Below are 27904 nucleotides of genomic sequence, written 5' to 3'. Positions count from 1 at the left end.
TGTGTTATTAGGTGACTGAGGGGAAACAGGATTTGGAGAAGGCTTTGTCTCTGTCTCAGCGGTTGCAGAAGGACAGCGCCGCCCTGCAGGCCTGGATGAGCCTCACTGAGGCTCAGCTCAAAGAGAAGCTCAACACAGGAGACATGCCTGCTGATATTGACACAGAGATCACATGGGCCAACGTGAGTGTGTTTGATAGTCTTGTCAGAGTCTTGACACAGTGTGTGTGCTAAAACAGCGTCTCCCTGTAGGGCTTGTTGAAGGAGTCTGAGCGCAAGAAGAGCGATCTGTCTGTGGTCATGGAGAACAGCGCCGCCCTGCAGGCCTTGGTGGAGGGCAGTGAAGCTCAGCTGGAGGATCAGCTGTTTGAGCTGAATGAGGATTGGGAACGTGTGCACACGCTGATCGAGGACTGGCTCAGTGCTGTCCTGGTGAGTGTTTTTGATCCTTTTTTTCAGTAGGACTGTTAAAGTTAACGTTTAACTTATTTACCCATAATTAACTCATTCAGGTTAACATCCCAGCTGCTTTATTTTGTTGTTCATGATTAGTAAAGACTGATTAGTAGAATAGTGGCATACCACACACACACACACACACACAAAATATCCAAATGGGGACAATCCATAGACTTCTATTGTTTTTCTATTCTGATAATTATAAATTATATTACCTAAACTACACCCTAACCTTAATAAAATACTTGGAATACTTAGGAAAAAACAAAAACAAACTTTGTTTACTTTATAAGTTGTTTTTACAAATAAAGTCAATGCTGGGTGTCCCTAAAAGAGGCTTTTGTCAGGTTTAGCTCACTTCTGTATAAAACTTTTTCCTTAAAATATGGTAATGTAGACACACACACACACACACACACACACACACACACACACACACACACACACACACAGATTAAATCATTCAGTAATTGATGGGGGAAGACCTTCATAATTATTCATTTATATGCAAATTCAATTGACATGGGATGTTTCAGTCATTAGATGTCTGTTTGCCAGAATTTAATTAACATCAAAGTTGTACTGGTCTGAAATGTCACTTATGAACATAATATAATGTAATGTAATATATATATATATATATATATATATATATATATATATATATATATTCTTAAAAGAGGAATTAAATGCAGCAATACTGGATGAACAATAATTTTTGTTTTATGTTTAAAATATTAGTAAACATATGTGTTATTATGTGTTATTATATATATATATATATATATATATATATATATATATATATATATATATATATATATATATATGTGTATGTATGTATGTATATATGTGTGTGTGTGTGTTATGTTATAATAATAATATTAATAATAATCTTTTTCCCCATGAATTAAATGCATCGATGCTAGATACACATATTTTTAAATAGGGAGAAATAGGGAAATTGATTACATTTAACTGCAAAATAATGATTAAATTAAACAATATGTGCTATTTTTTACCTATTGAATTGCACGTTTACATTAGATAGACAAGCTGTATCATGTCCTGTGTGTGTGTGTGTGTGTTGTAGAATCACAGGCGTGAAATGGAGATGTTTGATGAGAATTTGGCTCATATCAGCACATGGCTCTATCAGACGGAGATACGATTGGATGAGATGGAGAAGAAGCCTGCAGCCGAGAAAGAGAGAATGACGAAGGTGAAAACACACACACACACACACACTCGCTTTATTTGTGTCATTTGTCTTTTGGGTGAGACTTAATATTCAGCTGGATATATAGTGTATGTAATGGGCTGTCTTTATTTTATTTGATCAAGATCTGTTTGAATCATGTATGTTAGGCATATACATGATCCGAACAATATCATATATCATATTGTTGCTTAATACTTTTCCTCTGCCATGTGACCGAGATTACATCATCAGCAAAGAAAATGTTTCAGAGGCAGAGAAAGTATTTAAATTTTGATTAAAGATTGTTGTGTGTACTAGGGTTTACATGACTACTCGTCGTCATGTAGTTGTGTGTAATCTCTAGTTGTCCAGAAAAGTGAATGCGGCCGGTGAACAACACTCGATTACATAGACATGTATTAATTTAGCAGACACATCAGTGTCAGTTTTGAATTGTGATGACATGTTGTTATTTGTCTCTGATAGGCTGTGTTGTGTGAGCTGGAGGGGATGAGTGTGCGTGTGGACAATGCTCGTGATCAGGCAGTGATATTAATGACCAGCAGGGGGCCTGCGTGCAGAGAGCTTGTGGAGCCCAAACTGGACGACCTCAACCGCAACTTCCACAAGGTGGCGCAGCACATCAACACTGCTCAGGTAAGATGCGACCGGCTCAGCGGAGGTCTGAATGGAGCTGGGCCACAGGACAGGCACTCGTTAGCGAGTACTAAGTGTGTGTGTTGTGTACAGGTGTCTGCTGGTCTGGAGGTCAGACAGGATACTGTGCGGCTACAGCAGGAGGTTGTAGATGGCAGCTCCGCTCCTCTTCTCTCCTCCTCACAGCTGCAGCTCTTTGAGTCAGACATACAAGCTACTATCAGAGCACTGGAACAACAGGAGAAAACACACACACCTGATGATGAGAGGGTAACACAAACATCATACGCACACACAAACAAACACACGCATCATATACACATACGCATCATATACATGGTTGCTTGTTTCCCGCCATGGAATAAAAAAGGTAATTACAACTTTTTAATAGTCACAATTCTGACTTTTTTTTCTTGCAATTGCAAGTTTATGACAATATTTCTGAGAAAAAACTCTGAATTGTGTGATATAACCTCAGAAATGACAAATACAAAAGTAAAATAATAATTTTCTAAAAACTAAAATTATGAAAAACACTAAAATTCATGTAAAAACAGAAAACCTCTATTAGCTTGTCAGAGACAAACAAAGAAATATGTGATAAATTAAATAATTCCCATCTATTTCTATTGCATTATGCGTTGTATTGTGTTAGGGGTCATATTTTTATGTTTAAAATTATTTGCACAGACACAACATACATAAATAATGATTACTTTTATACTGTGACAGTGTTTTTTTTTTTTTTTTTTTTTTTTGGAGGATGAACTAGATAAAGAAATGATTCAGGACATTTACTCAAAGTCTTCAATTTTGAGTAAAATTTGAGTCTTACATTTAATTGGTTCTCATATATTTCATATTTTAGTGTTTGACAAGCTACAATAAAGTTTTCTATTTTTCTATTTTTTACCCGAATCTTTGCTACAGAAGAGGATTAGGGCCAAGCAATAATAAAAAAATAAAACCATCTTGAGATTAAAGTTGTTACATTTCGAGAAAAAACTCGTTAAGTTTCGAGAAAAAAGTTGAAATGAAATGGTGAGAATAAACTCGTTAAATTTCGAGAAAAAGGTTGAGATAAAATGTTGAGAATAAACTCATTAAATCTTCTCGTTAAATTTCAAGAAAAAAGTTGAGATAAAATGTTGAGAATAAACTCGTTAAATTTCGAGAAAAAGGTTGAGATAAAATGTTGAGAATAAAGTCATTAAATTACGAGAAAAAAGTTGTTAAATTACGAGGACAAATGCGTTCAATTATGAGAAAAATGTTAAATTTTGAGAAAAAAGTCGAGATAAAATGTTGAGAATAAACTCATTAAATCTTCTCGTTAAATTTCAAGAAAAAAGTTGAGATAAAATGTTGAGAATAAACTCGTTAAATTTCGAGAAAAAGGTTGAGATAAAATGTTGAGAATAAACTCATTAAATCTTCTCGTTAAATTTCAAGAAAAAAGTCGAGATAAAATGTTGAGAATAAACTCGTTAAATTTCGAGAAAAAACTTGTTAAATTTCAAGAAAAAAGTTGAGATAAAATGTTGAGAATAAAGTCATTAAATTACGAGAAAAAAGTTGTTAAATTACGAGGACAAATTCGTTAAATTATGAGAAAAATGTCGTTAAATTTTGAAGAAAAAAGTCGAGATAAAATGTTGAGAATAAACTCATTAAATTATGAGTAAAAAGTTGTTAAATTACGAGAACAAATTTGTTAAATTACGAATTTGTTCTCATAATTTAATGACTTTTTTCTCGCAATTTAATGACTTTATTCTCATAATTTAATGAGTTTATTCTCAACATTTTATCTCAACTTTTTTCTCGACATTTAACGACATTTTTCTCGTAATTTAACGAGTTTATTCTCAACATTTTATCTCAACTTTTTTCTCGACATTTAACGACATTTTTCTCGTAATTTAACGACTTTATTCTCAACATTTTATCTCGACTTTTTTCTTGAAATTTAATGAGTTTTTTCTCGTAATTTAATGAGTTTATTCTCAACATTTTATTTCAACTTTTTTCTCGAAATCTAACAACTTTAATCTCGAGATGGTTTTATTTTTTTATTATTGCTTGGCCCTAATCCTCTTCCGTACTTTGCTGTTTTTGCTGTTTTTCAAAGTGTTGATTTTTGGCAAATTGCATGTATTGGAAACCAATGGAAGAGTCAGTATGATGCCAACACAAAAGTTGTAACACAATTTGTAAAGTCTGTACAAATGTGATTAAACTTTGCATGCACATTCATGACCCAAAATGAAAAATATTCACAAAATCTAAAGTAGTAAGTGGTGGAACCAATGTTTCAAGCAGTTACAAAATCCAATAGGGGCCAAATTGACACAAACATAACAGGAGTGTTTAAACATCAGCTCCAATAACACTAGATGTCTATATAAACAGCTATATAAAACCATCATGTGTTTGTCCTGAATTAGTGTGTTTGTGTTGTAGTTGGATGAGGAAAAAGCACATGTGGAGGAGGTACTGAGGAGAGGAGAGGAGGTGCTGCTGTCTGTTCCTGATGAGGAGAGACGAGAGGACATCCGCCGGAGACTCCTGCTGCTCCAGACACGCTACAAGGTCATTTCATGCACTCTTAACATTCTAGCCATGTAAGACCGGCTCTGAATTTCAAGCCTTCTTTCACAGAAGCAACCCGTTAAATTGCGGTATTAACATTTCTGGCAACTGATTTCGGTTTATTACACGTGTTGCTTCTATGCAGACATATCAGCAAAAACTCTTGAAAGATGTCATTTACCCAAAATTTCTTTCAGGAAATAGACTGCAACTGTTTGAAAAACAGATGGGCCACAATGTTTTGAGTTGAATGTCCACAGTATTGATGTACACAGTGTTAACATTTGCTGTTGCTTGTAATGTCATGTAAAAGGTGATGTCAGAACTTTCTGCTTTTGGTTCCACTCTTTAAAAAAAGACTTGTAGCATCAGAACATCCTAACCTTAGGCATGCTCGAAATTATGGCTATTTTATGATTGTTTTGGGAATGTTCCAACTATGTTATGACTATTTTACAGTTACATTTGTTGCTTTGTTAAAGCTATGTTTTGGTTGTGTTAAGGCTAAGTTATCAACAATGATAATGGATATGTTTATGGTTGTGTTATGGCTGTTTTACAGCTATGCGTATGTCTGTGTGTTAAAGCTGTGTTTTGGCTGTGAAAGCTTACGTTACAGCTATGTTACAGCTATGTTACTACAGTGTTTACAGCTGTTACTGCTTTGTTACAGCTATGTTTTGGCAGTGTAATGTCTATGTTACAGTAGTGTTTACAGCTGTTACTGCTTTGTTACAGCTGTGTTTTGGGAGTGTAATGCTATGTTACAACAGTGTTTACAGCTGTTACTGCTTTGTTACAGCTATGTTTTGGCTGTGTTATGGCTATGTTACGGCTGTGTTACAGCAGTGTTTACAGCTGTTACTGCTTTGTTACAACTATGTTTTGGCTGTGTTATGGCTATGTTACAGCTGTGTTACAGCAGTGTTTACAGATGTTACTGCTTTGTTACAGCTATGTTTTGGCTGTGTTATGGCTATGTTACGGCTGTGTTACAACAGTGTTTACAGATGTTACTGCTTTGTTACAGCTATGTTTTGGCTGTGTTATGGCTATGTTACGGCTGTGTTACAGCAGTGTTTACAGCTGTACTGCATTAGTTACAGCTATGTTTTGGCAGTGTAATGGCTATGTTACAGCAGTGTTTACAGCTGTTACTGCTTTGTTACAGCTATGTTTTGGCAGTGTAATGTCTGTTACAGTAGTTTTTACAGCTGTTACTGCTTTGTTACAGCTGTGTTTTGGGAGTGTAATGGCTATGTTACAACAGTGTTTACAGCTGTTACTGCTTTGTTACAGCTATGTTTTGGCTGTGTTATGGCTATGTTATGGCTGTGTTATGGCTATGTTATGGCTGTGTTACAGCAGTGTTTACAGCTGTTACTGCTTTGTTACAGCTATGTTTTGGCAGTCTAATGGTTATGTTACAACAGTGTTTACAGCTCTTACTGCTTTGTTACAGCTATGTTTTGGCTGTGTTATGGCTATGTTACGGCTGTGTTACAGCAGTGTTTACAGCTGTTACTGCTTAGTTACAGCTATGTTTTGGCAGTCTAATGGCTATGTTACAACAGTGTTTACAGCTGTTACTGCTTTGTTACAGCTATGTTTTGGCAGTCTAATGGCTATGTTACAACAGTGTTTACAGCTTGTTACTGCTTTGTTACAGCTATGTTTTGGCTGTGTTATGGCTATGTTACGGCTGTGTTACAGCAGTGTTTTCAGCTGTACTGCTTAGTTACAGCTATGTGTTATGGCTATGTTACGGCTGTGTTACAACAGTGTTTACAGCTGTTACTGCTTTGTTACAGCTATGTTTTGGCTGTGTTATGGCTATGTTACAGTAGTGTTTATAGCTGTTACTGCTTTGTTACAGCTATGTTTTGGCTGTGTTATGGCTATGTTACAACAGTGTTTACAGCTGTTACTGCTTTGTTACAGCTATGTTAATGGTGTTTACAGTGTTTACAGCTGTGCTACAACAGTGTTTACAACTGTTACAGTTTTATTACAGCAGTGTGGCTGTTATGGCTGTGTTTACAGCTATGTTATGGCTATTTTTACTGCTATGTTTATTTTAGTGTTAAGCTAATATTTGGTTCTGTTAAGGCTATTACAGCATTGTTTACAGTTGTGTTAATGCGTTGTTACAGCTGTGTTACAGTAATGATGGCTATGTTTAAAGTTGTGTTATGCTATTTTACGGCTATGTTAATGTTGTGTTATGCTATGTTACAAAAAATGTTAAAGGCTTTTTTATGGCTATGCTACTGCTGTTTACGACTGCTTTACAACTTTCAACACCATGTTTACAGCTGTATTACAGCAACATTACAGCTAATTGATTGCCCATTGGCAGCTGATTTGCTGACATTTCCACATCAGATCTTGTTCACAAAATGCCTTTACATTGTTAGCAAGGTCTGAATGCGTGAAAGCATTAAATATATCATGCTAAATTCTTATATTCACTATATTCGTTTCTCTGTTTCTCTGCAGGAGCTTCATATCATCAGAACTCAGCCAGTTGTTGAAGTTGTGTTCGAGTCATCGTCTTCTCCTCCGCAGAGATTAGAGTCATCTCTCTCTCCTCAGGATGAGATGAGTGCATCCGTCTCCCCGTCTGACTATCTGTTGGACATTAATAAGGTTCTTCTGGCTATGGCCGACAACGAGCTGCTCTTGAACTCCTCAGAGCTCAGCGGTGGACTGTTTGAGGATTTCTCTAGCCAGGAGGACATGCTCAGGGTTAGACACAGACTAATATGCTTAGACACAAGCACTTCCTCCATGACAGTGATCAAGAGGTCCAAATACTAGTGCAAGTGTTGAGGAAACTACTTTGAAACTGTAGCTTACCAAGCTACAGTCTACTTGTAAAGTAATCAAGCTACACTGTTGACCATAATAACTTCCTGTTCACTAGCAGTCTGATGCAGAGGCAAAACTGACTGGAGCAATGGGTGTTTTCAGTTGTTCTGTTTGTTTTGTTTTGACTTCTCTGTGTCTCTGTTTCTAGAGTATAAAAGAGAGCTTGGAGCGGTTGGGTGAGCAGGTTGAAGTGATTAATGAGCGCCAGCCTGATGTGATTCTGGAAGCTTCCAGACAGGAAATGGCACAGATATCTGATGCCCTGTCACAACTGAACTCAGAGTGGGACAGAGTCAACCGCATGTACAGCCAGAGGAAAGGGTGAGTCCGGAATGACTCTGCGTTTTCCCATAATTCCCTGTCTATGCTAGCAGCTTTCCTGCATCTCCCCATTATGGCCCATAATCAGAAAGTGAACCTGAGAGAAGAAAAAAAAAAAAAGAAAAACAGGAAAAAAGTGTGAGGGGGGGGGGGGGGGGCAGCTTTAATTTGCATTGTACTTGATTACAATTATTACATGAATCCATTGATGAATTTGTGAGATTATAATTTTGAACTCTATCATGTATCTAGTTATGAGGGAGATGATTATGCGTTCTTGATTGTACATCTTTTGAATTTTTACTGCTCTTCTAGTTAAATGTGTGTGGGTGTTGGTGGCATTCCAGCTTATATTTCCTCATTTTCTCTTTTTTTTGAGATAGATTTCCAAATGTTATTTTGCCCATTCGTAACATGCTAATGGAGGAATCCAGGCAAGGATGTAACCATGCATACAGAATTGGTGGCAGCAAATGTAATAATTTAAAAACCCATAACAGTCAACAACCTAATCTGAATTTTGTTGGGAGGGGGATATGCCACCTCAATATCTGCGGAGGCTTCGGAGAATGTGCTGATGATTGGTACGGAGAGAAAAGTCCCTGGATATTATAAATGTATGAGGATGAGAGAGAAACCGATACCAGCATCTCACGACTGAACCCTTCATTAATACTGATGCAGAGAATAAAGAAATGTCAATCTCTAATAGATTTCTTATTGCAAACTAATCATACATAATAAACACCAATGCTAATTATTACAGATTATTAACACATATTTTTTATCACATCACACTGATTGTTTTTTTTTTTTAGTAAATGGCTTTACATTGTCAAAGTCGAAGTCAACAGAAGTTGACCAAAGTAAAAAACAACAACAAAGAAGACAAAACAAAGCACACAGCTCTCAAACTGAATTAAATACAAAAGAATAAGAATATATTTTTAAGACTAAATTTAAAAACGGAGAGTGTTGTGGCCAGCCTCACCGACAGTGGTAAATTATTCCATATTTAGGGGCAGCAACTGCAAAGATAGAGGAAAAAAATGTAGAGCAAGCCCATAAATAAACATCATAGTATTAAGAATATGCCATGTTTCTTAAAAGATGTTTTTTTGTGACTATCATCTTGACAGTTAAGCACATCCTCTTTAATTCTCTTTGCTACAAAAAAGGGTTATTTTTGTTAACTAAAACTTCTGTTAAATAAATAAATATTCAAAAATATTTAAATGCTGCCTTGGACACTAACTGAAATAAGTTGAAAGCACTAAAATCACTGATTGGAAATAAATTCAAAACTATAAAACTAAGTGAAATAAATTAAATATTAAAGTATAATGTAATAATATTTTAAAAAATGACCAAAGCACATTACAAAAAACTTAAAATGAAAACTGAAAATAAAGCAAAATATTAAAAAAACTATAATAATATATATTTAATATTAAAACAACAATGCTACAAAATGTTATTCTCTGTACAGGATGATGAGAATCTAATGAATATGCAAATATTCTAATGAATATGCTAATGAATGCAAAAAAAGTCAAAAGTCAAATGTATTTTCCAGTAATAAACTTAATAATGTATCAAATGCATTAAAGTTATTACTGGAAAATACATGATTGTCATGAATATAATATCATAATGCAAAAATAGGCCAAAATAGGCTTCATTTTTTCATGCAAAATATAACTCATTGTATATTTCCTTTGATTTTTGGGTTGAAATATGTCCCAGACAAGTTTTCTTGAGATTCAAGTTAATAATGTAAGAGGCAGGTTCTTCTGGAAGGTGTGCAGGATTTCATCTCTTTCAGAAGTCAGTCACACAGGAAGTTTTCCGCACCGTTAAACAGAAATGTGACCCAATTACTCGCCCAGTATCATAGAGCGCCTGCTGACACGAGGAAGTGTTCACAGAGATCCCTGCTCACAGACCAGTCAACTTCCATGTTGATCCTGGCTGGTGTACCATTTCACAAATAAAACCTGGTGAAGTTAGTCCGTTAGAAAAGTATTTGCGATAAAGATGGTTGCTCTTTTAGCTGGTTTAACCAACCATGAAACGGCAGGTTGTACTATTTTAGTAGTTTGAGTAGGTCGGTTGTCTTTAGTTAATCAGACAAAACCACTCCCCAGAATCACCAACACAACACACACCACAACACACACCGCAGTGTTATGTATGTTTTGTATTGGCTCATGCATGCTTTGTTGCACTTAGTGATCTGTCAGAGTCTCTGTGAGTCAGTCATTAAGATGTGATCATTGATGAATGTAACGTCAGCTCGGCCAGCCGTTTCTGTTCATACTCTCAGGGAAATGAATTTATGATGCTGATACTGAGTACTTGAGGGTGCGGTCTGTCTGTCTGATGGATTTACAGGCGAGCAGTAACAATACATCTCTTGTGCAAACATGCCACGCTCGCTTAGAGTTGAAACAAACACACACTGCTGTTCTGTTTAATTGGAGAGATGAGATTCAGTAATGCGAGGGTATCATCACTCAGATGTGTGTGTGTGTCTGCAGGTGTTTTGATGGAGCTTTGGAGGAGTGGAGACAGTTCCACTGCGACATGAACGATCTCTCACAGTGGCTGAGCGACACTGAACAGGTCCTGGCTGACGGGATCGGACCAGACGGAGAACTGGTTCTGGATCGCGTTCGTGCACAACAACAGGTCAGACGTGGTCACAGGTCACAGATCTGTTCAATAATGAAGGATTAGTTCACTTCAGAATTCTAAATTTCCTTGATAGTTTACTCACCCCCATGTCATCCAAGATGTTCATGTCTTTCTTTCTTCAGTCGAAAAGAAATTGAGGTTTTTGAGGAAAACATTCCAGGATTTTTCTCCATACAGTGGACTTCACCAGGGTACAATGGGTCCAAATTACAGTTTCAATGGGGGTCTGATAAGGGTCTTATCTAGAGAAACGATCTGTCATTTTCTAAAAAAAATGCTCAAAATGCACAAATTTGCCATGCGTCACGTGATCACGTTGGAAAGGTCAAGCATGACGTTGGCGGAAGTTCAGATCCAGTGTCTACAAAGCAAACGTGCAAAGACTAAGTCAAACAGCCTTTAAAAAAAAAAAAAAAAAAAGAAAGTAAAACAACAATGTCAGATGATTTTGAAGTTTGAGGAGAAAATGAGATAGAGTTTTTCATCCTACCGCGGTAATTCCGTCTATGTCACGCGTGATTTGTTTTTTGGAAAGAAATTCATCCTTTTTATTCAGCAAGGATGCATTAAGTTGATCAAAAGTGTCAGTAAAGACATTTATAATGTTACAAAAGATTTCCGTTTCAAATAAATGCTATTCTTCTGAACTTCCTATTCATCAGGTTTCTATTTAAAGGTCCCGTTCTTCGTGATCCCATGTTTCAAACTTTAGTTAGTGTGTAATGTTGTTGTTAGAGTATAAATAAAATCTGTAAAATTTTAAAGCTCAAAGTTCAATGCCAAGTGAGATATTTTATTTAACAGAAGTCGCCTACATCGAACGGCCAGTTTGGACTACATCCCTCTACTTCCTTCTTTAATGACGTCACTAATGACGTTTTTTGACTAACCTCCGCCCACAGGAATACACAAAAAAGGGGGCGTGGTCTTGTTGCGCTCCCACGGAGAAGAGCAAGAGTTGCGTTTGTAGAGAGTGTTTGTCGCCATTTCGTCGAAATGCTGTTATTTTCATCACGCAGTCCAATCACCTTTGTTTGGCCTTCCCAAGGACGCTGTACTTAGATATCAATGGTTACAATTTATGTTTAACTCGGTTCCCGAAAATTATAATCCACATGTAAAACTATGTGCAGCACTTTCCGGGCAAGGAGCGCTAAGCTGCTGTCGAATCACAACACAGGAACCGCTGGCACAATCAGAACTCGTTACGTATTTCTGAAGGAGGGACTTCATAGAACAAGGAAGTCATCAGCCCGTTTTTATGACAGTGGAAACAGCGGTATACAGATAAGTAAATTATGTGAAAAATACTGTGTTTTTTTACACGCGAAACATGAACACATGTTATATTGCACACTATAAACACAATCAAAGCTTCAAAAAACCACGAAAAACGGGACCTTTAAAAAAAAAACCTAGTGGTTCAATGGATCATAACACTTAAGGTCCAATAAAGTTAGGTTTAACGGTAGTATTCAGGTACAGAAATGTAATAATTGGGCCTAAATATAAAATAACACTATAGTGTTCATTGTATAAATTAAGTATAGATTAATCTTTGTTGAAACTGTGTTTTGTTGTTTGATTAACATTAAAGGTGCTAAAGAGGATGTTTTGTTTTATACATTTTTGCAATATTACTTGAAACTGTCTTTACTAACTGATAAAAGACTATTTATTAGGTGAAAGGAATAATATTAATATACATCATCTGTGCACGAGGTAGGGCCTTAAAAACATCAGCCAATCGTAACGATTGGCCCTCTGGCTTGTCAATCACTGCCGTGACGTTCCTTGTGAGAGACGTGCGCGGATTGGCCCTCTGGCTTGTCAATCACTGCCATGACGTTCCTTGTGAGAGACGAGTGCGGCTGCGCGCTCCAGTAACTTTCCACACTCCACAGGCGCTGCATGCAATGTTTTTGTCCGGAGACAGGAGTAACAACTGCAGATTATGAGTTACCTGCGGTGAGTCTGACATAATGAATCCACTAACACAACACAGCGAATGCCGGTGGTAAACACTCGTGTTCCAATACGGGTGTTTACGAGTTTTGGGAGGCGTTCCTTTGAAGGAGGGGGGTTGTTCTTACGCATGCGCTCATTTCAAAAACTCAGTAACAGTCTTTGGTTTCTCAGTTGACGAAAAGATCCTCTTTAGCACCTTTAATAACATACTTTAAGAGCTGATGCATGGATTCAATAATGATACAAATCCGATTTCTTTTTCACCTGTTGTCGTTCACTCAAGATATAACCGACTGTTTATGACAATATTTGCCAAGACGGTTATTTTGACACAATTTTGAGTGTTTGTGTGTCTGTTCAAGCGCAAAGAGATGTAAAAGAGGAAACTCTGTGTTCACATGCTATCTGAAACGTGCCTCTCTGTATGTGCGCTTCAGGTGTGTGATAACAGCTTGCAAGTACCGAACTGAGTTCTCTTTCGCCTCTTCGACTACCAATGCTAAAATCATGGGTTCAGTTTCATCAAATCTACAGCTGGAATACACTTCAATTAGTCACTTCAGTTAAAATCATCTGCAACATGCATTAATGTCAATTTAAATGTCAACAGAATGTCATACTCTGAACAGAAAAGCAAGAATATTTATCACACAACATATTTACAGAGGGTAGTAATCATAAATCATGAATGTTAATTGAGATCAGTCATCATTCTGTGAGACACCAATTGATAATCGTGTGATAATTATATGATAATGAAGTCAATAAGCACTTCTAACTCGCAATTAAAATTAAAAAGAAAAATGATTTCTAGCTTATGAGCAAAATAAGCCACCAACAACCATCAGGGTTTGTTACACTGATGTGTGAATTGAGTGTTTTGAACTCTGAAAACTCCAGCGAGGACATTTGTTCATTAGAGTCATGCACGGTTAAGTGTGTTTCACAGTCTGGGACAGCTTTTGTGTGTATGTGTGAGTGTGTAAAATCTGAAGGGGCTGAAAGAGGGCAAGATGAATGTGAAATTGTCCTCCAATACAAATTAAGGTCAGGCGCATTTCTTGACCTCAATTGCATATGAAGAGAAGTGCCGCCTTCCTGTTTATCAGTTAGACACATTCACAGGCCAACTGTCCATTAACCCCAGTGTCTTCATGTGTGTGCGTGTAGGATCTGGAGGAGGGCGTGGCCACTCATCAGTCTGTTGTGGCGGTGTTGAGCAGCTCTGGAGAGCACATCATCAGTCAGGTGTCTTCCCCTGACGCCGCTCTGCTACAGGACAAACTGGACGCTCTGATCCGCCGCTGGAACCTTATCCAGAGACAAGTGTCTGACCGCCAGCTCAGGTTACCATGACGACAGCACCCACACTGGGCCCTTAGCAGCCAAATTCAGAAATCAGCGTATATGTACAGTGGATATGAAAAGTCTGCACACCCCTGTTGAAACAGCTGATTTTTGTGATGTAATAAAATCAAAGGTTGTTCACCTAAGTATTAGTTCAAGGGGGTGAACATTTATGCAACTAGTTATTTTAAGTTTTGTATCTTTTTTTTCTCTGAAATGTGTCACTTTGGTTGTCAGTGGCATTGCATAGGTTGTCATTTTTACGTGAAAGGTGCAAAATTTCTGATGTGATTTATCTTAGTTTCATTTTTTACATCACAAAAAACAGCTGTTTTACATGGGTGTGTAGACTTTTTATGTGCACTGTAGAAACATGAGTTTTTGATGTTAAATGACGTTTTTGTAGGTTGATGGGTGAAGATCCGGCCCTGATGGATGTGTTTCAGCGGACGGCTGATCTGACCCAATGGCTGGAGCACACAGAGGTTGCCGTAGCGACGTTGCCGGTTTCAGCCACTGACAAGAACCTCAGGAGAGCTCAAGGTCCGACACACACACACACACACACACACACACACACACACACACACACACACACACACACACACACACACACACACACACACACACACACACACACACACACACACACAGAGATTTGTTTTGCTATCTTATTCCTATTCCATAGGCGTAACTGTTTTATACCACTACCCCTACTCCTAAACCTACCCATCACAGAAAACATTCTGCATTTTTACATTTTTAATAAAACTTTGTTTAGTATGTTTTTAAAGCTATTTTAAATATGAGGACTCATGAAATGTCCTCATATTTCATGTTTACATCGTAATATCAGTGTAATACCCATGCCATTATACAAATTTGTGTCCTCATAAATCACAAACACACACTCACTCTCTCTCTCTCTCTCACACACACACACACACACACACACACACACACACACACACACACACACACACACACACACACACACACCGTTAAAAAGATTAAAAGTTCAAAATAAATGTTAATATTTTTAATGTAGAAAGAAGTCTCTTCTGCTCATCAAGGCTGTATTTATATGATGATAAATACAGTAAAACAGTAATATTGTGAAATATTATTACAATTAAAAAAAAAAAAAAAATCTATATAAATATATTACTGTGATCAAAGCTGAATTTTCAGCATCATTACTCCAGTCTTCAATATCACATGATTCTTCAAAAATCATTCTGATATGATTTGCTGCTAAAGAAACATTTCTGACTATTATTATCAATGTTGAAAACAGACTACTTAATATTTTTGTAGAAACGATGATACATTTTTTAGGATTCTTGATGAATAGAAAGTGCAAAAGAACAGAAATGTTATATAGTAGAAATCTTTAGTAACATTAAAGGTGCCATCGAATGTTTTTTTACAAGATGTAATATAAGTCTAAGATGTCCCCTGAATGTGTCTGTGAAGTTTCAGCTCAAAATACCCCATAGATTTTTTTTTAATTAATTTTTTTAACTGCCTATTTTGGGGCATAATTAGAAATGCGCCGATTCAGGTTGCAGTCCCTTTAAATCGCGCGCTTGCCTTAAACAGTGCATAAACAAAGTTTACACAGCTAATATAACCCTCAAAATGGATCTGCATGCGTCGGATTATGTGAGTATTGTATACTGTTATATTGTTTACATTGATTCTGAATGAATTTGAGGCTGTGCTCCGTGGCTAACGGCTAATGCTACACTGTTGGAGAGATTTATAAAGAATTAAGTTGTTTATGAATTATACAGACTGCAAGTGTTTAATAATGAAAATAGCGACGGCTCTTGTCTCCGTGAATACAGTAAGAAACGATGGTAACTTTAACCACATTTAACAGTACATTAGCAACATGCAAACGAAAGATTTAGAAAGACAATTTACAAATATCACTAAAAATATCATGTTATCATGGATCATGTCAGTTATTATTGCTCCATCTGCCATTTTTCGCTGTTTTCCTTGCTTGCTTACCTAGTCTGATGATTCAACTGTGCACATCCAGACGTTTTGCCCTTGTGTAATGCCTCGATCATGGGCTGGCATATGCAAATATTGGGGGCGTACACCCCCGACTGTTACGTAACAGTCGGTGTTATGTTGAGATTCGCCTGTTCTTCGGAGGTCTTTTAAACAAATGATATTTATATAAGAAGGAGGAAACAATGGAGTTTGGGACTCACTGTATGTCATTTCCATGTACTGAACTCTTGTTATTTGACTATGCCAAGATAAATTCAATTTTTAATTCTAGAGCACCTTTAAACATGTTTTTACTGTCATTTTTGATCAATTTAAAATGTCCTTGCTGAATAAAAGTTACTGTTTTCTGTTTTAATTACTGTTTTCCAAAAAAAAAACCTGACCCCAGACAGTAGTGTAAATTTTCTCTAAATACAACTAACACTGAAACATCCTAAATTTAAAAGCTAAATAAAACTGTTAGTTTATTTATGAACCTTTATAATTGATTACTCTCCAAAACTGCTGCTTGAGACTCAGAATGTCTGCTTAACACTACTCTCTGTCTCTCTTTGTCTCTCAGGCCTTAACGGAGGAGATGGATGGTCAGAATGAGACGCTGTCATGGCTGAATAAAACTGGCTCTCAGATCTTGTCAAACTCCAGTCTGAGTCCTCAGGACAGAGACATGCATGTGAATAAAATAAGGCAGATCAACATCAGCTGGAGTAAAGTACGAAACCAACTCCATAGCACACAAACACACCAAAATCTGTCTCTCTATATTTCTACCTGTATATCTATTTTTGTGTCGCCCTCATGTTTTCACATGTACACTGTTTGTTGGGTTCAATTTAATGATGTCAAATGAGACGCACAAAAGAGCGCTGCAGTAATGATGTATTTTTGTAGGCCTACCGTTAGCGTCACTCTGGTTCCCTTGACAAAAACCCAATAGGATTTTTTCCATTGGCTTTTGTGTTATTGCAGAAGATCATTTCTGTGACCAACAAAAGCTTATGATTCTTGCAGGTTTTGTTCATCATGATAATTTTCACAAATAAAAACAACCTTTATGAAAATTCAATTAAAACGTATTGTAAATCTGGACATGACACACTTCTGGTAATCAAAGTAGACACAGTTGTCTGCTAATGCTGATGATCACAGAATGGTCATAAATATGCTGATTAATCTGCCTGGCTCATACGCCGGTCTGTCACTACTGATTTACGTGAAATGGCTGTGATAATGATGTGTTAATTGTGCCATTGTGTGTGTGTGTAAAGGTGAGTGGTGAGCTGCTGGATAAGGTGCGGGAGGTGGAGGGCCGTCTGCAGACGCACACACAGGTCCAGGACGAGAGCAGGCTGCCTTCACACGGCCAGTTCCAGGAGCGCATGAACAGACTGGGCGACTGGGTTTACATCACCAGCCAGTCTCTGAGTGACGTCACACCTACTGAGAGACAGGTCAGACTGGTCCTGGACTAACTCACCACTCTAGGTCTCTGGAGAGCTGGATTTAAAGGGGTCATGACATGGATTTTTTTTAATTATTTTAATTTCTTCCTTGAAAGTTCACTTTTAAAGTTAATAAAGTTGTTGACACATGTAAACCTTTCCCTCTGACCATGAAAAATTTCGTATTTCTCTGCTCGCTTCTCGATGACTGGTGCTTTCTTTCAGCCCAACTTTGGTATCGTTGTAAAACGCAGCATTCCACCTTTTTGAATATTCATAGCAGTGCTTCCCATAGGTTTGAAATATACTTGCGGTGGTAGCTAGGTGAAAAATCCTCCTATTACCCACGGCACAAAAATGGTCTACTACATGTGACAAACAAATAATATGTGATTTTTAACAGTATTTTTATTTATTGAAATTACATAGCATACTATTACATTTATTTACATACTAATATTATGCATTATTATGCATTGTAAATTATGCAAAATTACAGTATTTAAATGGTTATCCTTTTTCTATGTTCTCCTTGCTGTCATATAGTGTCTCTCTCAGTGAGTGGGACACAGATTTTACTAGTAACATTTATATAATGAATAATATATGTGTCAAATAATGTTCTTAGTCTTTTCTTCCTGTGGGGGAGACTACAATAATTTACTATGAATTAAATGGAAATCAAATTAAATACAATTTATTGTGTAACCAAAATACCAATAATGCCCAAAAGAAAGAGAAAAAATGTAGCGTGTGACTTTTAATTATAAACAAGCCCGAAATACACCGGGACTCTTATTTTGAAATGTCTGTACTATTGCAGGCTGATCCTTCAGATTCTTACAACCGTATAAAACATTTTATATAAAGGCCATGAAGTAGACATTGTAATAATTCATCAACTTGAGTTCATTGGCATAAATCTGCGCTTTTCATTGATTGAGAATCACTTTGAAGCGGTCTGAAGCGCTGTTGCGCAAGCTTGTAGAACACGCAACAGCGCCGCCTTGTGACTTTGCAAAATGCAGCACCCGTGGGAATGTCAGCGAGAGCAAACAGTTCTGACGCACACATAACGAGCAGGTACGAAACGCGGATGGTTTCATTATCTTGCGCGGATATAAAAGTATAAGATGATAAAAATAATAAAAGCAAAAATGTGTCTCCAAATATACTTGGGCTGCCGTTATTATACCTGGGCGGCCCGCCCAAGTAAAGTCTATGTGTGGGAAGCGCTGCATAGCAAATTCTCGATGGCATGAGTCTGAACCAATGAAATGTGATTTTCAAACTCATGCTGATGTAAACAAAACAATCTTTCTCACGCTGACTGACAGATCTGAAGCGTACGCACAAAGACGCCACAATCCTGATATACACATATACAAGGATGTACAGTATTTAAAAAAATCTGTCATGGAAAGTATTCACGCAGATATTAGCTGTTATGTCTAAAGTGAACATTTGATTAACTGTTGGGGAAATACATCTGATGTGTAACATTATATTAGATCCATTTGGTATGGTAGGTCTTAATATATAGGCTGTCTGTTTCATTAATTTTTTTTAATAATCAAACAATTGTGGAATCATGGGAAAAAATGAATGTATGAATGTATGTTTTTTCCTATCGATATGGGTTTTGACTTGGTTTGTGCCAAATTTGGTGTTATTGCCAGGGATTTTATAGGGTTAGTTCACCCAAAAATGAAATTTCTGTCATTAATTATTCACCCTCACGTCGTTCCACACACGTAAGACCTTCATTCATCTTCTGAACACAAATTAAGATATTTTTGTTAAAAATCCGATGGCTCAGTGAGGCCTTCATAGCCAGCAATGACATTTCCTCTCTCAAGATCCATTAATGTACTAAAAACATATTTAAATCAGTTCGTGTGAGTACAGTGGTACAATATTAATATTATAAAGTGATGAGAATATTTTTAGTGCGCCAAAAATATAGTTATAGTGCTTATATAGTGATGGCCGATTTCAAAACACTGCTTCATGATGAAGCTTCAGGAACGTTATGAATCTTTTGTGTCGAATCATGATTCGGATCGCGTGTCAAACCACGTGAAATCACGTGACTTTGGCGCTTCGAACTGCTGATTCGACACGCTGATTCATAACGCTCCGAAGCTTCATGAAGCAGTGTTTTGAAATCGGCCATCACTATATAAGTCGTTATTTTTAGTTTTTTTTTTTTTTTTTGCCGCACCAAAAATATTCTCATCGCTTTAGAATATTAATATTGAACCACTGTACTCACATGAACTGATTTAAATATGTTTTTAGTACATTAATGAATCTTGAGAGAGGAAATGTCATTGCTGGCTATGCAGGCCTCACTGAGCCATTGGATTTCAACAACAATATCTTAATTTGCGTTCCGAAGATTAATGAAGGTCTTACAGGTGTGGAACGGCATGAGGGTGAGCAATAAATTACATTTATTTTCATTTTTGGGTGAACTAACCCTTAAGGTATGGTTGCTAGATGATTTTGTTTTGGAACCTTCAGAAAACTCTATTTTTCTCAAAATTGACTTTTGCTGACTCTATCGACTTCAAACAGGTGTAGCTCCAAATCCAACAAATCATACACCATTTTGAATGTGAGAATAACAATAACAAATTTTTGAAAATTTGCTCATTGTGACTCATTTTGCCAGCACGGGTCACATTTGCCCGTGTGGCGTCACAAATCCTGCAACATCAAAACAAGTCGTTTTTGGAGCTTGATTTAATAAACGCTTTGTTTATAAAATGAAGGCCGTTTTAAACTATGAAACTTGCAGGATGTTTTAATGGTACAAAGATCTCTTATATTTCAAAAGATCAAGGCAAATTTGGTTTCTCATGTCATGACCCTCCAGAATTTACACTGTTACACTCTTCTAAACCATTATGACTGTCTTTTGCTGAACACAAAAGAAGATATTTTGAAGAATATTGGTAAACAAACAGTTTTGGTGACCATTGACATGAGGGAGAGTGAATGATAACAGAATTAATTTTTGGATGAACTATCCCTTGTTTAAGCTTTCCAAGAGGTTTTGTTCTGTTGTACTAGTCATCCAAATGAAACCTCAATATCTTATACATGAATAACATGTTTTATTGTCTATACTGAGATCTGACTGACCTGTGTGTGTGTGTGTGTGTGTGTGTGTGTGTGTGTGTGTGTGTGTGTGTGTGTGTGTGTGTTCTGGAAATGTCCATGCGAGAGCAGAAGCGAGAGCTGGAGGAGTTGTTGTCTTACTCTATTGAGCTCCAGAGGAAACAGATACTTTTACCACAGGAAAAGGTTTGTGACACCCAAAAAAAAAAAAAAAATACATGTGCTGAGCTTCAATTCACTTACTTTGTCAGAAAGATATCAGCTCTGATGCTGTTCATAAATACCAGTAATAATGTTGTACAATGTGGCTGTTGTCACGTCACTGAAAATAGTCATTAGTTACCCAATGTGTAGTGAACCAGGGTCCTTACTGTCCTTACCAGTGCCTAAATTCATGCACACGATATACTGATTCACAAGCTCAGGAGCTGATTGAGACGCACTGCATGTTTTGTTTGTGAAGTACACATGAATAGAGAGAGGTGGATGAGACTGAGCATGATGTGTGCGTGTTTGTGCAGAGTAAAATCGAACAGCTGGCTGCAGATTGGAAATCTCTGGACATCAGATTGAAGGAGACGCCACAACAGCCTCTGTCCCCATGGACAAAACAAGTGGCTCAGCAACCGTTCACAGGGTGAGTGCTGTGCAGACAGGTGAAATGGACACTCACGCTGCTCTTCCAGATCTAATTGAGTGTTTGGATTGTGTCTTTGTCTCAGCGAGTGTGCCGTCTGCAGTTCACATGGTCAGTCTGTTGAGCGAGGAGCGCCATCACAGCCCAGAGCTCGTGGGCCCAACCGATCTCAACCAGACGGCCACAGAGCTGGCGGACTGGCTCCTCCTCATCCACCAGATGCTCAAATCCAGCATTGTCACAGTGGGAGACACGGATGAGATCCGCACCACCATCGGCCGCCTGCAGGTCAGGACCTTCACTTTGAAGATATTGAAGTTTCATTTGGCTTGATAGGATGGAAAATAGCTAGTAACTTCTTCCTTAAATCGAAATGTTTATGTCTCAAACACAGAATGATTATTCAGACCCCCTACCTGGCCAATTACAGACAGCGTCTGGGCCGCTTAACCCTGTTCATTTTAAAACCTTGTGATTGTAGGTGACTAAGGGAGATCTAGAGCAGAGACATCCACAGCTGGAAGACATCATCACTCTGGCTCAAAACATCAAGAACAAAACCTCCAACCTAGATGTGCGCACATCCATCTCAGAGAAGCGTGAGCATATTATACATCATCTTAATCTTTGTTTCATTTTTAGTCTTTATCTTAGAGCTGCACGATTAATTGTTAAAAGGTTGTGGTCTCGATTCAAACACACATGTGATCTCGTTCCTAAACTACAACGATTCGCTTGTGCCTATTAAAGCTTTGGTGAAATCACAGCGGATCGTTCAGATCTGTGTCGGCGCTGCCGCTGAGCCAGAGAGAGCCGTTGTCATGTGTGAACCAGCTTCACAAACAGTCTTTTCAACCTCACAGTATCATTATTTCTGTCTTACAATAATTCAAATTATCACAGAAGAACAGTGATAAAAAGTTTATAGTTTGGATATAAACACTGATGCCTACAGAAGTGATCAAAATACAGTAAATAGTTACTTTAGAAAGTAACTCGGTGCTTCAAATAAAGGTTGTATCAATTACACTAGTAGGTGGCATCAAGTGACTTTTATGTAATAAATTAATGTAACTGAATCATTCATTCAAGAGATTTGTTCAAAAACGTTGATTTATCTAGTAATGAAACAAGTGAAGTCTTCATGAGTGAGTCATTGAATCATTCATTCAAACTGATTTTTAAAAAAAAACATTCAAATTAAATAAACATATTTAATAAACAGACTGCAGCAATACACATTTTGTCAGAACCTCTAGTAAATTACATGTTGCTTTGTTTAGTTGTCTTCAGAATCATGGGAGAATCGTGATCTCTATTTGAAACAAAAATATCGTGATTCTCAATTTATCCAGAATCGCGCAGCTCTGCTTTTTCTTAGTCTTAATATTTGTCTTTATCTCAATTTTATTCTTAATCTTGGCTTTAGTCTTCATCTTAATCTTTAAATCTTTTATCTGTGATTCTCAAAGGAAATATACACTTGCTCTGAGTGTCTTAGACTTAATTTGAATCTTTAGCACAATCTCAGTCTCAGTTAAATTTGGCTTTGCTTTTGTGTCTTAGTGTTTGCCTTAACCCTAATATTGAACTTAATTTTAATCTTTAAAGGATTAGTTTACTTCAGAATTAAAACTTTCCTGATAATTTACTCACCTCCATGCCATCCAAGATGTTCATGTCTTTCTTTCTTCAGTCGAAAAGAAATTAAGATTTTTAAGGAAAACATTCCAGGATTTTTCTCCATATAGTGAACTTCACTGGGGTTCAATGGGTTGAAGGTCCAAATTGCAGTTTCAGTGCAGCTTCAAAAGGGCTCTACATGATCCCAGATGAGGAATAATGGTGTTATCTAGAGAAACAGTTGGTCATTTTCTAAAAAAAATAAATAAATATATATTTCTTGCTTCCCAACCACCATTGTAGTTTACGAATCACCATGACACCCTCCGTCAAACTGATCATGCCAAAATTTTGCTGGAATCGTGTAGTCAAAACCCAGCATTAGTCTTAGTGTCAATTTTGCTTGGTCTTTGTCTTTGCCCTAATATTTGTCTTAGTCTTAATTTTAATCTTTGTATTTCTTGTGGTTCTTAATCCCCCCTTAAAAAAAAAAAAAAAATCATTATCTTAGTCTTAATTTAAATTCTAATTCACATCTTTATTATTCTTTAAATGTTATATCCATTATTTCATGTGTTAAATATATTTAGTTCAACTCTAGAGTTAGTTTGGTTCAAACTTTTTAAAGTTGTTTTTTGTTCAGGAAGTACAGAAGGCTTTGACAAATTGGCTATTGTTATATACAATTAAATAAAAGAAAAAGAAGTGAACACAACCATGGTTCAAAGTTTTGCGCTGATAAATAACGCCTCAGACATTTTCTAGATAGCACTTTTGTACAGCCTAAACGGAGGACATGTATTAATGAAGGAGTGTGTGGAAGGCATCTGTTCTGAGAGATACTGAGACTCATTCCTCTTTTCCTGCTGTGTGTCAGTGGAGAAGGTCCGTAGCCAATGGGACAGCACACAGAACGGCGTGGAGGCGCGGCTTCTGCAGCTTGACCACATGATCGGCCACAGCGACCAATGGGAGGAGCAGAGACGGAATGTGAAGGCTCTGATTGGTCAAAACGAGATGCGTTTGCATAACCTGCTGCAGCAGAGCCGAGAGCCGCTCACCAAACAGATCAGTGACAACAAGGTGAGAACTTGACCTTTCACCTTTGACCTATATTATCTCTGATTGTGACCTTTCACTCAGCAAGAGGTAAAATTGTTGTCTTAGGAGCCGGTTCACACAGAATGTACTTTTATAGTTAAAGACGCAAGACAGTGGAACAGAAAAATCAATGCAAGGTTTTTACTTCTTTTACCTTGAACACTGGGTTTTAGAACACAGTCATACATAAAAGATGTGAGAGTAACAGTCAAACTTGTCCATCTAGCACGTGTTTACATAGAAAAACAACGGAAAAGTAGTGCAGTGGAATGGAAAATCTCCTTAAGTTTTTAAAAATGTGCTGTGCAAATGTGCATTTTACTCTTGTCCTTACAGTTAAAAATACATTTTAACATTCATAAGTGTCAAGATTTGGTCTTGGTCTCGTAAATTATTTAAGCAAGCTAGAGAGATGTCCTTAACCTAGTTAGGAGTTGCAGAGACACACACTTTACAACTAAGAAATAATGTGTGAAATTATATGATGATCAGTGTAATCTGTAGTTGAGAAAACAGGAGAAATCCATCAGACTTTTTGTCATTTAATGAATATGAATAAGCTCACCCAAATCTTAGTTGTACATGTTTTCTTAATAGATATTTGAACAGTCTTCCACTGAAGTGGGTATTACATTGAAGAGTAAACACTCATGTTATGTTTTGTCAGGACCTGACAGAATTAAAGTGCTTTAATTAAAAGTCCGGAGTGGCTTTGTAAGGTACATGTTCCAATTAAGCCCACTATGCTTTTGTAATATAACCGTGTCACATATTTTATTAAATAAACACTTCAAATGTGTTTAATTTTTGATTAATCATCCAAGCTAATTAAAATACTGTCGATCAAACTGGACACATGGATTACAGCTTATGTAACTGACATTTTTCAGCAGGAATCATTCAACAATAGTCTAATGTTTTTATCTGGATATTTGTTTAAAGGTGCCCTCGAATGAAAAATTAAATTTATCTTGGCATAGTTGAATAACAAGAGTTCAGTACATGGAAATGACATACAGTGAGTCTCAAACACCATTGTTTCCTCCTTCTTATATAAATCTCATTTGTTTAAAAGACCTCCGAAAAACAGGCGAATCTCAACATAACACCGACTGTTACGTAACAGTCGGGGTGTACGCCCCCAATATTTGCATATGCCAGCTCATGTTCAAGGCATTAGACAAGGGCAGCCAGTATTAACGTCTGGATGTGCACAGCTGAATCATCAGACTAGGTAAGCAAGCAAGAACAACAGCGAAAAATGGCAGATGGAGCAATAATAACTGACATGATCCATGATTACATGATATTTTTAGTGATATTTGTAAATTGTCTTTCTAAATGTTTCGTTAGCTTGTTGCTAATGTACTGTTAAATGTGGTTAAAGTTACCATTGTTTCTTACTGTATTCACGGAGACAAGAGCCATCGTTATTTTCATTATTAAACACTTGCAGTCTGAATAATTCATAAACACAACTTCATTCTTTATAAATCTCTCCAACAGTGTAGCATTAGCCGTTAGCCACGGAGCACAGCCTCAAACTCATTCAGAATCAAATGTAAACATCCGAATAAATCTATGGGGTATTTTGAGCTGAAACTTCACATACACATTCAGGGGACACCTTAGACTTATATTACATCTTGTAAAACAAAACGTTTGATGGCACCTTTTAAAGGCTCCTAATTTTGTTTTGGAGTCTCCTACAATAGGTTTACAAGCGTCCTAGGTCAAAACTTAATAAACATTGCATCACCTCTTTCCTCACAGTGTCTGAATGAAATGGTTCGATAAAGGATTTGGTCTCTCTAAACCCCTTCTTTTATACTCTGCTCTGATTGGTCAGATGGCCCAGTCTGTTGTGATTTGAACAATGTAAGGCTGAACACTGTTACTGACAATCCTCATTTTGGCTGCGTGAGATTCTCCAGCTTTGTTGTTGTTGAGCAACCGAACCGTGAGCTGTTAAAGCTCCGCCCTCTTCTGGAAAGCGGGCCGGGAGCAGCAGCTCATTTGCATTTAAAGGGACACACACAAAAATGGTGTGTTTTTGCCCCACGGGCAAATTTGACAAGCTATAATAAATGATCTGTAGGGTATTTTGAGCTGAAACTTCAGACACATTCTGGGGACACCAGAGACTTATATTACATCTTGTGAAAAGAGGCATAATAGGTCACCTTTGAAACTTTGCAGGCTTTTTACATTTACAAACAAACAGCCACATTATACACTGCATGAAAGGTAATATTTAAAAAAGCATAATAGGGGCACTTTAATCTGATCATGGTCCTATAACCTGCTCTTATATCTTCCTTTAAGAAAGTCTGTAATCTCTCTGAGAAAGACCGTCTCTTTCACTGTGTCTCAGATTCTTGCAATATTTCTTTGTCAATTGAGCAAGCTTGTGAGGCTTCTCATTTTTTAGGCCTTATCGTCCCTAGTCGTTTGTAGTCCACAGTTTGTTTTCCAAACAAACACAGTATAACTAGCTAAAGTGTATGAATTTAAGGATATTTTCTGATCACAGGAATTTTTTTAACTTTGTTGGCTTGTTGGGAACAAAAAGATTCAATGGAGCTACTCCTAATAAGCCCAAATAGACGGAAGTCATATTTCTGGATTATAATTGCAGACAGAACATTACATCCTTTTGCGGCTCAAGAAGTTTCTAAAATATTTTAAACAGCTTGCTACACATACTCGTGAAATCCAACTTTTAAATACACATTATTGCTTTTAAATGCCAAGCAAGTCAATCATATCAGGCGAACATTTGATTTTGTCATTTATTTATCTTTTAATTTTAAAATTCCTGTCAGTAATCAGTTGTTTTCATCTTTGCATTTGCATCTTTGGATGGCTGTTCAAGCTCAGCAGCCAAGTTTTGATGCGACTGTCAGATTGTAGCAACACATGACAGCAAGGAACCGAATGTTTAATCCACTCTAAATAAAAAGTAAAATGTCAATAACAAACATCTGCATCTCATATTTTTAATCTTTTTTTTTTATATATTTCCTCTACATTTTAAACTCATTGGATGGTCAACAACTTTTAAAAATTGATTAGCTGTCTTTGGGTTGTAAAAAACTGAAAATCAATGAAGAAAATAGCAAATTTCATTATGGATTAGTTGGAAATGTGAGCTCTGGCGATGACCCAGGTTGTCTAAAGCATGCGAGCTCTTCATAAGCTTATAAGCATTGAGTTTCATGTGGGCAGGTTGAGTGTCAGGTGCTTTGATAGATTGCCTGTACTGTTTAATGTGGTTAAGAGATGTTTATCCCCATTTTACTCAGGGCCGTGTCTAGGTATATGCAGTTGCCAATGAGCGCATGAATGTTCTCGTTAACATGTTACCATAACGACACAAGTTTTTAGCAATTCATCACATGCCAAGTAAGCAGCTGAATATTAACATAAAGAAAAAAAATAAAAATAATAATTTTTTATTAGAAAGACCGCGATCAGAACTCTAAATATTTAGTGTGTAATGAAATTATATTTAAAAATGAATGATGGCAACAGTGAAATAACACTAGTGGGTTGGTTACAACAACAATAACAACATCAAAATTGTCCAGAAAACGTCCAAGTGTTCCATTCACATGTGGAAACAATATCTAAAGGTTAATAATGTACCAATGTCTATCTCATATGTGATATTTTACATAATCATATCATTATCCTATTCTAATCTTTATACCCTGTAAGCGTAATTAAACTAACAAAGTTTACGATTATCATTAAAGCCTTTGTTTTGTTCACAGAATTATAGGTTTAGACCTACTAAATTCATATTTGTTGAATGAAAAGGCATTAATATGTG

At 36.9% G+C, this 27904-nt stretch overlaps 1 protein-coding gene across 1 annotated transcript in view; it reads left to right on the top strand.

Annotated features, from left to right (window-relative positions):
• utrn (utrophin) overlaps positions 1 to 27904 on the top strand; it is a 278999-nt gene that overhangs the window by 73175 nt on the left and 177920 nt on the right. Inside the window, 18 exon segments of the mRNA XM_048177425.1 lie at positions 12 to 182; positions 252 to 431; positions 1552 to 1680; positions 2146 to 2316; positions 2410 to 2586; positions 4780 to 4908; positions 7408 to 7656; positions 7928 to 8100; positions 10641 to 10791; positions 13936 to 14111; positions 14519 to 14648; positions 16703 to 16852; positions 17409 to 17591; positions 20793 to 20894; positions 21230 to 21344; positions 21431 to 21633; positions 21827 to 21944; positions 23846 to 24051. Of these exon segments, the coding sequence (XP_048033382.1) occupies positions 12 to 182; positions 252 to 431; positions 1552 to 1680; positions 2146 to 2316; positions 2410 to 2586; positions 4780 to 4908; positions 7408 to 7656; positions 7928 to 8100; positions 10641 to 10791; positions 13936 to 14111; positions 14519 to 14648; positions 16703 to 16852; positions 17409 to 17591; positions 20793 to 20894; positions 21230 to 21344; positions 21431 to 21633; positions 21827 to 21944; positions 23846 to 24051 (2913 nt within the window).

This window comes from Megalobrama amblycephala, linkage group LG24 (assembly GCF_018812025.1).
Source record: "Megalobrama amblycephala isolate DHTTF-2021 linkage group LG24, ASM1881202v1, whole genome shotgun sequence".
Classification (NCBI taxonomy): Eukaryota; Metazoa; Chordata; class Actinopteri; order Cypriniformes; family Xenocyprididae; genus Megalobrama; species Megalobrama amblycephala.
Note: the sequence above shows the minus strand (reverse complement) of the source record. Positions and strands in the feature narration are given on the sequence as shown.